This window comes from Amblyomma maculatum, chromosome 1 (assembly GCF_055883805.1).
Source record: "Amblyomma maculatum isolate TAMU_Amacu chromosome 1, ASM5588380v1, whole genome shotgun sequence".
NCBI classification, from domain to species: Eukaryota; Metazoa; Arthropoda; class Arachnida; order Ixodida; family Ixodidae; genus Amblyomma; species Amblyomma maculatum.
The window spans coordinates 73,716,072-73,729,441 of record NC_139344.1 but is presented as its reverse complement, the minus strand read 5'-3'; the positions used below and the strand labels follow the sequence as shown (position 1 = coordinate 73,729,441).

Sequence of the window (13,370 nt, the reverse complement as noted above, 5' to 3'; positions counted from 1 at the left end):
TAATATACCGTTTAGTAACACGTGGCAGCTGGACACTGAAGCGGCCGCAACCGAGCAGCACTGCCGAGACTCGCGCTCTTCCGCAGTCTCGTCGCTTGGTGCGGGTGTACCAGCGGCCGCCGCCATCGTATATGTCGCATCGTGAACAACTTCGATTCATTTCATTATCGCTTTACTACTGCCTCCCAAAGTCTGAAGCACTCGAACAAAGGTCATCTATATTTTGTCCCAGTATTCGATGGATAAATATCAGGAATGCAGGGTATGCCCCACCACGCGCAGGCCTCACAAACGCATGGAGCGAACTTTCTCTGCGAACTTCATGCGGCGCGGCGGAACGCCGACGCTCCGTCGCCGTGCCGAGCCACATGCAGCGAAAAACTGGTGGCTTCGGCAGCGTCGGCGCCCGAGTGAGAAAACACACGACCTGGATCCGCTTCAACAACGCACTTTTCACGCTAAATGATATTTCAAGAGCGACACTTAAAATAGGCAGCGTCTCAAATTGCGCCCGACAGCGCTTGTATACAGCCTTCGAATATACGTCCGACGCCGCAGCAACAGCGTACTGCAGGCACGTCGCTCTGAAGCAGGCTTTGAGCCAGTGTTGAGCGAAACGTGGAAAAAGGTCCCGCTTCAGCTGTATCATCAGAGTAGGCGAAATCGCCTTACCATTCACGGTACCGCCCGCTGGCGCGGCGGACGACAGTGCACTGCCGTGCGCTGCTCCCTAGTCGTCGCTAGGCCTATTTTGTTTCGCATCGATGATACATGAAACGGCGCTATGAAATTCCTTCGTGCTATAGTAAATGGTCTACTCATAAAACTGCCTAACTCGCAATCCCATTCTTTAACAATAAAAGCAAAATATGATTCGTTTCGGCGCCACTTTTTAGCGGAGGTGGCGTGCAAGCGAACCGGAGCAGCCGTGCCGCAATGGCGGCACCTGGTTGTGAGCAGAACCTTGCTTACATCGCAGCTGTCGCTTCTAATATCAGCCACTCGGTACGGCTCAGCGATCCTCAGGAAGGATTCAGTATTGACATTTGGACAAACTTTAGCACACTTTTCTGAAGTTTTTCGTATCATCAGCGCGCACGACTCGGAGTTGGTAGTGTTCCTGTGTATGCTCCCTACAAGAACATATACAGGAACACTAGGAGTTAAAGCAGTTAAAGCAGGTAAAGCCGGAGCGGAGCGGCAGCAAGTGCTGCCATCTCACGGTGGTCGCGCCCAGGAGCGGCTGTTCGCCCGGCCGCCGGCGGCCGCGAACGGTTGCCGGGCGGCAGTTCACAAGGTTTGCCGCGGGAAAATCGCTCCATGTAGGTCGGCTTAAAGCTACGTTCATTTCGATGCGGGAAACACGTGCAAATCCCCTCACGCGACCATTTCGCGCCCGAAGAGGTGTGCCCGTTTTCTAGGAGACTCGCACAGGCATAAAACCAGCGGAAAATCTCACATCCCACACGTTGGTGCAAGAAGGGTAGAAAACAATCTTTGCAGTCCAGTGGCCAACTTTCGATAGTTTTCTTCTTGCTACGTATTCCGAGCAGGAAACAATCACATATGGCATTACCATGTCGATCTTATTGTGACGTAGTATAATGCGTCAGAATGGGCAGCACCTAACATGCGGATGCGCTGCCAAAAACCGTTGGATTCTGATTGTGAGCTGGGCTGGCATTTTTATCAGCGGTCCCAGGCTTGCACTGCTTTGTGAGTTGCGACTTTGAATTGTTCGTTATTACCTTGCTTTGTTGCTTAATTGAATAACCTCAAAAATAAAAGTGAAGTTTAGAAAAGGTGTTTTACGTATTAATAGCGTCGCTGCGCGATGAAGATGAGCCGTAACAATAATAGTTTCAGTGAAAACACTACGCGTTGGTCATGTTCGGAAGTGATGACCGCGAAACTGACTGATATGAACCGCAAGGCAAGGAAATAAAAGTACATATGCTTTTAATTTCTTTGTCTTTCTCGCCTTTTTCCGGCGCTCGAAGGGGACACTTACGGCGCAGACTTGATTCAAAGTGCCTGCAAAATCCCAGCTGCGCCGAAGAAACTGCAGCAACAGATATCGGAAGGCCTTTTTCGTCTTGTGAGCTGTTTTCAACCGTCTGATGTAGGTTTGCGCCCCACCCTATAATTTTGAATGTTCGCTTGAATAGAGAAAATTCGATACCTTATTGCACCCAAACGCTTCGGATTCGAAGCCTCTAAGCATTCGTCTCAAACGAAAGCATTTCCGGAACGCTTGCTTAGTGAGTTTTACTCTTGGGCACGTACATCGAGTGCTTCTTGCAGAATGACTTGACTAAAAGCCCATTCAAGTTGTTTTTCTGGCTGGAGTTCATGAATCCCGGCGGAAGCGGGCACTGTCACGAGGCGCGTAACTCCTGTGGCTGGGTCGAACCTGCCTCAGAGCTCACAAAAAGGTAGGCTATGTCTGTCGACTCCCCACATTTCGGAAGGCCATTTTTAGAGGAAGTAGAAATTTGGTTTGGTTTGGTTTGTGGGGTTTAACCTCCCAAAGCGACTCAGGCTATGAGAGACGCAGAAGTAGAAATTTCTCGACTAGGGAAGTTTTATTACTCACTCTGAAAACGGGCATCGGCACGAGGCGTGTAAATAGCGGCGGCACGACGGAACCTACCATGGCTCCTTAAATATGTCGGATTTGTGTGTAGGTTGACTCCCTCAGTTTTGGGTGGCCATCTGCATTCGCGAAATGTCGACGTAGCTACACTGATGGCGACATAGCTTCAATGCATTATTTCTTATGCGCCAAAAGAATTCGAAATATTAGCTTCGAAATTATTCGAAGAAAACCTCGATTGGTTTCGAACAAAAAAATATAACAATCTGTATTCACACAAGCCTGATATCTGAAGTGATCTTGAAGGTTGCGGTTTTCCATCTGTCCGATACTTCGTCATAAGCGTTTCGGAACCCCAATCCGAAGGGGAAGAAGCCCATGGCACGTACTGCTGCCACCTGTGGAAAGAAACGCGAAGAGGGTGCTCCAACTTCACTAGTGAAGTTATCAATCGGGCAACATCACGCGGTTTCGCCCTTCGTGATGACCTTCACCCTCGCCACTTGCTTTGCTTATCGGTGTTTGAACGGATTGAGCTCGGGGCCTGCTAGGTTTAGTGTCAATTGGTAAATAAGAATACAAACTTTCGGCATTGTACAGAGCGTTTTCTTTGTAAGTGCTGCTAATTACTGATGTGATAAACGTTAACTACCAAACATTCAAAAGACGCAAGTCAAGAATGGACTCTTAAGCGAAACGTTTGCGACTATATGCAGTCTGAGACCTGCTTGTGCCGTGACATATGCAGGAAAACGAGATATTGCAGCAAAGAAAAATAGGCCTAACTTGAGTACTAACTGGCCTTTTTTGCTAACTGCGGCAGAAAACTTAGAAACAGTTGGCGCCAACCACCCGCGGGATCTTTTTCTGCGCAGAAGGGGGCCTGCTGTAGACGGGCAGGCGGCAGTCCACAGTGGAGCCCACCATGCCTACTATAGGCGCCGACCGCGGCTTCATGGCTACCGCCAACGGGCTCCTGAGGATAGCCGAGATCGTGAGTACCACCGACTTGACTATTTATGCCCACTGAGTAGTATTCGGCCGCTTGAAGCCGTGACACACTTTAGCAATGCTTCTTCCACTAAAGAGCTTAGTCACTTAAAGAGTGCGAACTTAAATAGCGCACTCATTAACGGCTTCAGCATCCTGTTTACCCCTACCAGCACAATTCATAGTTTTTTCATAGTTATTTTGGTAATATAAAGAAGGTTGCCGTTACTAGGCCTAATAATTCTTCCTTTGATTTTATTGAAAGGTTGGTAGACACGGCCCTTCTGCAGAGCCGCATGCTATATTAAGATATTAGGGCCTGCAAAAGCAATTATCGAAGATTCTGCGGCCGCTATACCAGCACCGTTCGGAAAGACAAATTTACCCCATCTTTTTGCAGACCCTGGGCCTGTGCGGGCTCATCTGCATCGAGTCCATCAGTGGCGAATGCTACTACGCTTATATCCACCGCTACGAGTTCAGCTTGTTTGTGGTCATCACGTCGTTCCTTTTCGCCTTCTTCGTCATCATGGTGTTCGTGCTGCGTGCCCAGGAGGCCCTGGCCAGATGTTTCAACGTCCCGCTCGCTGTAAGATTTCACTGAACGTATAACACTTGCAACTATTCAGGTGCACAATCGAAGTTATCCGCCCTGTCCGGCTGAAAATACGTCTCGCGGGGAACCAGGTTTGCGCCCTCCTTGCAGCCTTTAAATATACGTTGTTGTACTCGTACGCAAGGCTCGCTGTCGAGAGAATAGACGGGGTTGGGGGATGACAATGTGTTCTTACATTGCCCTGACAGCCTGTGGGAAATCGTTTTGAAGGCTTAAACGAAAAATTGGCTCTAGCGCTTTGAGTGTGTCATCGACCTGACATATAAAATACGCTGCTTGATAAATGTCTTAGGTAGGAAGCCAAGGATTTGGCCAAGATATCCGAAAGCTGTATTGGGAATGGTTTTCGTGTTTGAAGCTGCGCAAGAGGTTTACAAATTGGCTTAAGCAAGTTTTCAAAACATTCCATCCTGTTTCAGATGTCTAGAGAAAGATGTTTTGCGGCATGAGCAGCATGGCCGCACAATCAGCTGCAGTGCGATATTTACGCTTATCAGGAAATACCATCAGAAAACTTGCAACCACAAAATTACAGTGAACAATGCTTTCTTGATAGAGTAAGGTGAGTGCATGCTTCTCTCTTGTGTTTCGTATGCTTCCATGGACGGCCCTGCGGCGGGGTTAAGCGGTACATCCTGAAACAATCTTGGCCAGTAGAGGTGTCATGCTTATCTTGGCAAGACACCTCATAGCCACATATAAGGAAATATCTGTTAATGTACACCTTTTAACTAGAGATCTATTCAGTGCATTTAATCACTACTTTACACACACTGATTCCTACACGCATCAGAACTCACCATATACATTTCATTTCCCTGTAATCAAGGGCTCGATGTTTTTCAAGCTACAACTTCATCCGAAGTTTGTTCAATATTTCTCAAAATAAAACAAAAATCCTTACAGCTGTGACGCCGATGATCTTCAAATAAGACCTATCAATGACGTCATACATAACGCTGCACCTGTGTTAGTTCACATATATAATTTATGCATAGCATCAGACACTTTTCCTGAAAAAAATTAACATTGCAAAGGTAATTGTGTTATACAAGAAAGGAGTCAAGTGTGATATAAAACACTACCGCCTGATATATATTCTACCTCAGTTTCCTAAAGGCCTTGAAAAAGTCATTCTTAACCAATTAACATCTTTCAGCAGAAAACACCACCTCATTACAGAACCTCAATATGCTTTTCAACAAGGTAAATCAACAGAACTGGCGCTTCAGCCACGAAATAGCACATATTAAATAATCTTCAAAACGAGTCACTTGTAAGTGGTCTATTAATAGATTTCACAAAAGCGCTTGACTTCATTAGTTGTGACCTCTTAATTATTAAGCTTGAAAGATATTGCATTAGAGGCTCTCCTCTTCAGCTATTAACTTTCTACCTTAAACATCGACAGCAGTATGTGTCCTTAAACTCATGCATACCATCCACACGACAGATAAAAGCAGGTGTCTCTCAAGAAGGTTTTCTTAGTCCTTTTCTTTTTAACTTATACATTAACCTCATTGTTCTCATTCAGCAAGACGCAAAATTCATAAATTATGCAGATAATATCATTGTTTTCCTATCGTCAAATTCTTATACAGGTCTTATTAGCACATCAAATAATTTCCTAACCCATCTCTCAAAATGGAGCCAGGATAATGCTTTGAAACTAAACTCCAAAAATACACAAGCTGCCATCTTCAAAACAAAGGTATGTACGTGTATACCAGTTACACACAATATATTATAAAACTGAAAGAATATAGAAATTGTCAACTCAGAGAAAGGGCTTGACGTATAATTCACAATCAAATTGCAATTCGACACCCATATGGATTTTATACTTCGGGAACTAAGTCGCATGATAGGTATACTAAATCGAAACCGCTACAGATTACCAATGTCAGCTAAACTTATCAAGTTTACAATCCACTATTTGCATCACATGTAAACTACTCCCATCTTGTTTGGGACACAACATCAGCCTCCAATCTGTCCTAAATAATATTGATGCAAAAGAAAATAACACGTGTTATTGCAAACGTGCCTTACAACTCACACACCGAAGGCCTATCCATCAAGTGCAACATTCCGAAAAGTCATCATGTGTACAATCGAAATCTCTTACATACCTACTATTTTTTCTCTAAAACAACATACAAATAATTTATTAACAAATTAAGCAAGCTGTATACTCAAAAATATAATATGTTAAGCCACGAAAAATGGTTCATCCCTGTTACGAGGACCAATTACGGCTATCAAATGATTGCAAAAACATTACCGCTATACTAAATTCCTACCTAGACACCGGCATTGACATTCATACTTAAACACCACCGGAGCTCATCTTCCTTGTGAAATCTATTGCTTAAATTATAATGTTACAGTGTAAATATGCCTGCCTTTTCTTTTTTCTTTTTTTGCCCAATGCGTTTCTCTGCCATCTGTCCGCCAATTCGTTAAGGAAGCCAGGGACCCCTCAAGCTGCGGACAAGCAGCTTTTACCTTTGCCCCCTCTATTTACTTGTAAACGGGCCAAAATAAATGAAATGAAATGAAATGAAAGGTTGGTGTTCAATGGAACAGACCTTTCTGTACATATATAATTTGGTTTTAATATTTTAAACATGTCTTTCAAAGCCTACAAGGTGTCCTGAAGAACCTTTATAGATGTCTAAAATACCATCTTTTACTCAAATGCGAAGCCCTAAAAACATCTTGTAGCTCGCGTAAGCAATTAGCTAACTCAAGGACATTTATAGAATGTCTGAAAGACATCTAAAGATATCTTGCAGATCATGTATTATATGCCTTGCCAAGACATTTTGCGATGCTTATTAGTCTGTCTGAAGATTAAGTTGACATCTTCAAAATGGGTTGGACATCTGGCCAAGATTACTTGCAGTCGTCTCATAGATTGTCTAAGACTGTCATCTACCCTCCAGGGCAGAGCTAGAAATTAAACTACACTAGAGCCTACTTTTTCCAGCAAAGAAAGTTCAATAAAGGCTTTGCACAAATGAACTATCATTCCTGGGCCACCTTAAGAAGTTTCCCATAAATCCGGCTTTACAGACGGAATGTCAGCTGTAATCATGGGTGTTCCTTCTAAGTGCATTAAGGTCAGAGGAGTATTTTCACATAGGAGAATCCCGTCTCTAGAAGCAGAGGCCCCTAACTTATTAGTCCCAGCCCGTAGCAATTTTGAGAATTCCTTTTTCTTAACAGTTTATCATAAAAACAAAATAAAACGAAATGGAAGGAAAACAGAAAAAAAAATCAATTAGCAGGGAAGCTTTAGGCTGCGATTTCGAGCTCTTCCCCATAGCGACTAATTCGTTGGCACATAGTATTTCTGCCCGAAAGTTGCAATGAGCAGACAGGCACATACCATTACTTCAAGTTTTCAGGTGAATTTGGCAGGTTTAGCAGTTACGTATATAAGAAAAACAGCATCTCTCTCGAGACCCTCAGCTGTTTTAACTGCTTCCTGTGGAAACGGAGAAAATTCACACTCCATACGTTCTCAAAGGTACGATGCCAGTCATGTAAGGCAAACTGAGCAGCTCACATTTATTTAACCACGAGCTGGGGCTCACTGCGCTTTTTTGAGTTCATGAGCAACATGCGTAAGTGCGCTGACATTCTTTTTTTTTCAACCTGCCACAAAGATCCAGCTGCTTTCCCAGCATTGCTTCAGTTTTCGAACTGACGCACTAATCATAGATAACACTCAAAGCACGATTGTCTTGTTTGAAAGTTTTCATCGTATTCGAATGAAGTCCTCACTCTTGCGTTGTTGCCTCTCTCGGGACAGCTCTTGGTGAGCGACAGCTTCATCGCCCTGTTCTATCTGATTGTTTGCCTGCTCGAATTCACCGCCTACTGTCCGGATCCTGATGACAACGCATCGACCAAAGTTTCCGGGGTAAGCATCATTTTAGTGCTCATGAGAGACTACTATGTACAGCTATGGCGTCAACACCATAGCAGGTATGCCGACATGCCGGTATACCTGCTCCTCGAAATTTGAACAAATTTGAGAGAAACTCAGAAAAAAAAATTCAGTACAGTTTTTAGGAGCACAAAGTGTTCCTACTGTACAAGGAACTGCAAACTGCGGAAACTAAATACTTCAAGAGACCTGATAACCACTGATAGGTTGTACTGAAGACATAAATAAAATCAAAACGTGGTACTGCAGAGGTAGAAACCTTGGTTTACTACATTATAGCTGTGCGGCGATCTCTAAGTTGAAACTTCACATAACTCAGTGTGGCCCGGTCATCGTCATTCGAAATCCTATAGTCGGATACAGGTCAAAAAAAAAAAACGGCAAACAGCCCTCAAAGGACCTCAAAGGACCCCCCTCAAGCCACTGGCATCGCTTCAAGTGTGTGATGTCGCGGCACACACGGTAAAAGAAAAAAAAAACAGAAAAACGTGTTCTTCCGCGCTCACGGTCTCGCGGACTTTTACCAAACTGGCCACCTCCGGTTGGTGATGATGATTTCGTGGTCGGGCCCTTTTGGTGTCGCCAACGGTACCATATAGGGCTCTATGGCTTTCTCAGCGCTTCACTGCATCAGCGGTGTCACCTCGTAGAGCTCCATGGAGCCCTACGAGGGAACATCGCTAATGCAGTAAAACGCAGAGCAACGAAGCGGTTTCGTGAAAACTCGACAGTGCTGAAATTCACCATCAGAATTTGTCGTTTTACCTTTTGTACTCTGATGAGCAAACGACTATCGATCGAATTGAGGAAAGGTATGTATTTTTGCTGGAACTCGCGATACAGCAACTATTTGCTAGCACGGACTCACTCGATGAGTGCAAGGCGGTCGGCCGTGACATCATGGTATACCTCGGCAGCTATTGGTTGGAGGAGTGTCCTTTGATAGCTAGATGCCACTTTTTTCTTGGCCTGTATCAGACTATAACACCAAGATGGACAAGACCAATCATAGTTGTGCTAGCTAAGCATGATTGTTTGTGTCGTAATCAACAACACAGATTATATTTAGGGATCGTGGCTAATTGATTCGCATAGAATTTACTGGAGAACATAGAAAGTACAGAGAAATCCGTGGTGGCGCCCCTGACCAAAGGTCCCTTTCGGAATGCATAACGAAGACCCGTGCTAATATTCGATCAAAAGCCAAAGTGAATTGAGCGCTTCACCAGCATGTGCACAACGTATAGAGCTGCGGCGGCAGACGCTAAAGCGATGGACCACTAATGGACCGTTACGGCGATGCTGACCAATGAAAGACTCGTGGAAGCCTGTGTCAACCCTCACTCACATAAGCAGACCATCTAACGAAGAGGAAACTTCCAGAACTGTCTAATTCAGATCAAACCAAACGCGCCTATTGTTAGCAAAGGAATTAATCAAAGCCTGTATCGTTCCTTCGCTGGCTGGGTCTTGCTCAACTCAGTTTGCCGCCAATCAGGCATTTAAGGATTCATAGCCGCACAGTGCCATTACCTGTGAATTTTCATGCAGCACAGAATAAATCCGCTGGCTTACTGACGCGCAGGCGCTCTGACTCAAAGATTAATCTTTAACAGGGATTCAGCTTGCCATCAAAGTAGCGTACACGACTGAGTAGCGATTCCGCTTATAGTACAACCAACATACGTACAGCCTTTATCAAAGGTTTACAACCCAGAGGGTTTGCTTTTAAGCCGTGTAATATGACTTCCGTAATAATCGTGGAAGTCCAAGCCACTGGAGAGAGTAGGACGAAAATTATCCTTGCCTTCAGCAAGTATGGAAACCTGGGAATGCATTACGAGCCACGTAGTATCGCTCAGAAGTAGACCCCCTGGGCTGTAAACTTTTGATAAAGGCTTACGTGCATGCTCATCAGGTTGTGGCTGTCCCGTACATTCCCTACAATTCCCTCTCTAAAATAAGGGAACAAGAATTTAGTTTCGGCCGTAGTTGTTTCGTAGTAGAAGAGATCAGGGCACCACGGAGGACGAGGCCGCATAATGACACTAAGACAGTTGCTGAACGGTTCTCTTTTTTTTTTCTCTCTCTCTCTCTCCTCCCGTGTGCTTTTCTGACCCATTGTCCCCTGTTGCACACAGCTCACACCCGGGAGTTACCGGGTTGAATTGTAACAAAACATCATTTGCCACCGACAGGTGTTCGCCATGTTCGCCATGATGTGCTTCGTCGTTTCGTCGTACTTCTCATACAAGTTCTTCCAAGAGGAGAGGCTACCCGCTCTGCCGCCTCCCGGCCTGCACGCGGCCACCGTCACGCAGGTGCTGCCCAAGTAGGCCCGCCGGCTAAGCTGCATGCTGCCCCATGGACCTGCTGAGGACGGAACGTCTCCGCCTTGAATAAGGACCACTCCAGCCGAATGCCTGTTCTTGCACCTCGTCGGTTTTCGGGCGGAAGAGGGATTCCCCGAATGAACACGCGTTTGCGATCAGGTGTCGAAGCTACGCGCGAAGCGAGTGTGATAGCCAAATGTTGCGGCCATTCAAGACTCCTCGTGTTTGGGAAACGCCTGGCCCGCCATATCAGCATGAGTTAACGAGTGGCCGGTTTCTCGTGAAAAATCTACGCCACCACTTTGGTGTCCCTCGAGCAGTTGCGGGGAAAGGAGCCCTCGTCGTTTGTAAGTTGCCCTCTGCCTGTCCGTCCGCTTTTTTACATTTTTTTTTTTTTCGAACAACTGTGAGCGTTGTAATGCCACAGTTTTTTTTTTTTTTTTACACACTCGTTCTGTTTTCTTTTTGGCAACTCAGCGTCGAAATCAATCGTTCGATCTTTGGCATGTACACATTGAGAATGTTCGAACACCTGCTCCTCATGCGTGAGCGTGCCGATTTCAAGAATGCAAGAACATGCATCTGACGCCATGCAGACGATATTCAATGCAGTGACATTTTTGTGTTCCCAAAAAAAGATAAAATATATATCCGGGGCTAGCGTACCAAACAGCCTTTAAGCACAGCGTGTCAATCTTGGCTTCTTTAGTCTAAACACAGGCTCACATGAGCGTATCACCTTACATTAGCGAAAGTAGGCATTCCCAACTTTACATTAACGAAAGTATCAACCCCATAATTAAGTGCACGTGTCGAGTGGTGTCTCAGTCTGTAGAGGTTCCAAGTGCAGAAAACATCCGAACACATGGAAGGAGCAAAACGAAATAAAGCGAGTGTGGATGTTTAGGCTCAAACGGAATTCTATTGTGAGTAGCCACAACATTACTGCACCCCCTGCTCCTTCGCTTTGCATGACAGGCTAAGAAACTGAATGAGCGTATGAGGTAAGGGGTAGAGGCGAAATCTCAGAACTCTCTGTATGTCATTTATATCGCATATACGGGCTTTCCTTGTGTCTCTATAACATGTTCGCTTATGTCGTAACGTTATACTTTTTTTTTTCGTGCTTCTAGCCATCACTCGTCTTTTCTTCGCTTTTGTGAATCGCTACTTTCACAATGTAGCACATATACAACATTTTGGGGATTACCGAGAGTCCTAGCTTTCTTAGTGAATGAATGCCGACAAAGAATAAAGACGCACTATGTGGACCTATTCGCATGCCGCACATTCAGGGCGGTGTACCTTGAATTCGAGTAGATCTCAATAGAAGTTTGTTTTCGTTACCCGTGGCTGCACCGGAAGCAACCATGGGATCAGGGCCGTTGCTAATGCGATTAACGTTTTCCACTCAATGTTCGAAAGAGGGAAGAATGTGGACTACAGGGGACTTGCAGTGTCCGGATGAAGTATCCGGGTGAAGTGTTCGAGTGCAGTGTCCGGGTGAAATTCTTCCCTACGCGCCTCTTGCTATCCTATCTGTGCCTCTCAAAGCGTCGAGAAATTTTAGAGGGCATATCACAAGCGGGGCCAATAGAAAAGCGTGTAGTTTACGACCATGACGTGGTATGCTCCACTGACACTGAGTTGCATTGAGTATCGACTGCCATAACACATACATACACACCTTCACAACGATGTCAGTAACTTATTTTTAATCAGTGTGAATGCACAACGCGAACATGCTGACCAGGGCAATAAAATGTTCAGAATGATTGTATGAACTGACGTTGCAGCAATAGCATCTTCCAGTCAAAGAGCGCCCCAGAATAAAAAAAATATATATATGCGTGGTATAGGTGGTATAAGGAGGGCGCTATCATTGTTTATTTATTGCTAATGTATATCCTGGTCACTCCTCGATAATCAAATGTGCCAAAATGCCCCTTTTTGGTTTCGTGACCATTTCTGTGGCCTACATGAAAACGATGGTGTCGCGTCTCGTAACCCAGTGATGTCTTGTCCTTTCATTCAGCTTTTGCTTACTATGGCTCCCATATTAACGCGCATTTGTTTCTGTTTACGCCGCCCAGCAACAACTCGTAGTCTATTACGTGATTGTTTGTCTGTTATCTGTTGTCCCTTTCCCTTGACTCCAGCTTCACACTTGGTATTGTTGTTGAATAAAGCTTTTTTTTAATGCGGTGGCATTAGAACCCTCATGTTCGAAATATTTGTCAGTCCGTCCGTCCGTCTGAAACCACGATTGACAGGTAGCTAAGTGGAGAGAAAGAGAGACAGAGAGAGAGAGGAAATCTTTCAACGTTTACACGAGAGAGAAGAGAGAGGGTAAGTGGATCGGGGAGCAAAGAGGATGGGAGATGACGGGCGGGAGAGAGTGCCGCGATGGACGGCGTGTGACGGAGTTTGATGGATAACTGGATTACGCGCCACCCACTCGCACGGTCTACACACGTCAGCGGCCACTCCGCCCAGTGGGGAGCACTAGTGCTCACGCATGCTCAGCCCCGTTATTCGCACTGATTTTGTATACGTTTTTTTAAGAATAACCATATTCGTGTTCACATAAAAATTGTCAGAAGCACAATAAACCGAAATTCCCAGAGAGTCAGACATTTGTTTCGATCTTTTCATATTGCATGCAGCTCGTGTGTCTCACTTATAAGCATACGAATAACAATGAGAGAAGTTGTCTGCACGAGATTATCATCACAGCACTGAAAGTGTCTGCACGAGATTTCTACTGCAGCTAGATGAGCAGTGTTCCAGTCTTAAAGGGCCACTGTCCAGGGAAGGCCCTTTTAAGCAAAGGAGCCCAGTGTTTCGATCAGGTACCGGAGATAGTCTGTGCAAAAT

At 45.1% G+C, this 13,370-nt stretch overlaps 1 protein-coding gene across 2 annotated transcripts in view; it reads left to right on the top strand.

The window, feature by feature from the left end:
* The window catches only part of LOC146202806 (uncharacterized), a 149,120-nt gene extending 136,008 nt beyond the window's left edge, over positions 1–13,112 (top strand). For both annotated transcript variants that reach the window (XM_084588349.1, XM_084588347.1), the window contains exons 2-5: positions 3,472–3,590; positions 3,987–4,175; positions 8,023–8,133; positions 10,359–13,112. In XM_084588349.1, coding sequence (XP_084444475.1) covers positions 3,522–3,590; positions 3,987–4,175; positions 8,023–8,133; positions 10,359–10,496 — 507 coding nt within the window. In that variant the 5' untranslated portion in view covers positions 3,472–3,521 and the 3' untranslated portion in view covers positions 10,497–13,112. The remainder of the gene's footprint in view (positions 1–3,471; positions 3,591–3,986; positions 4,176–8,022; positions 8,134–10,358) is intronic.
* Positions 13,113–13,370: the final 258 nt, after the last annotated feature.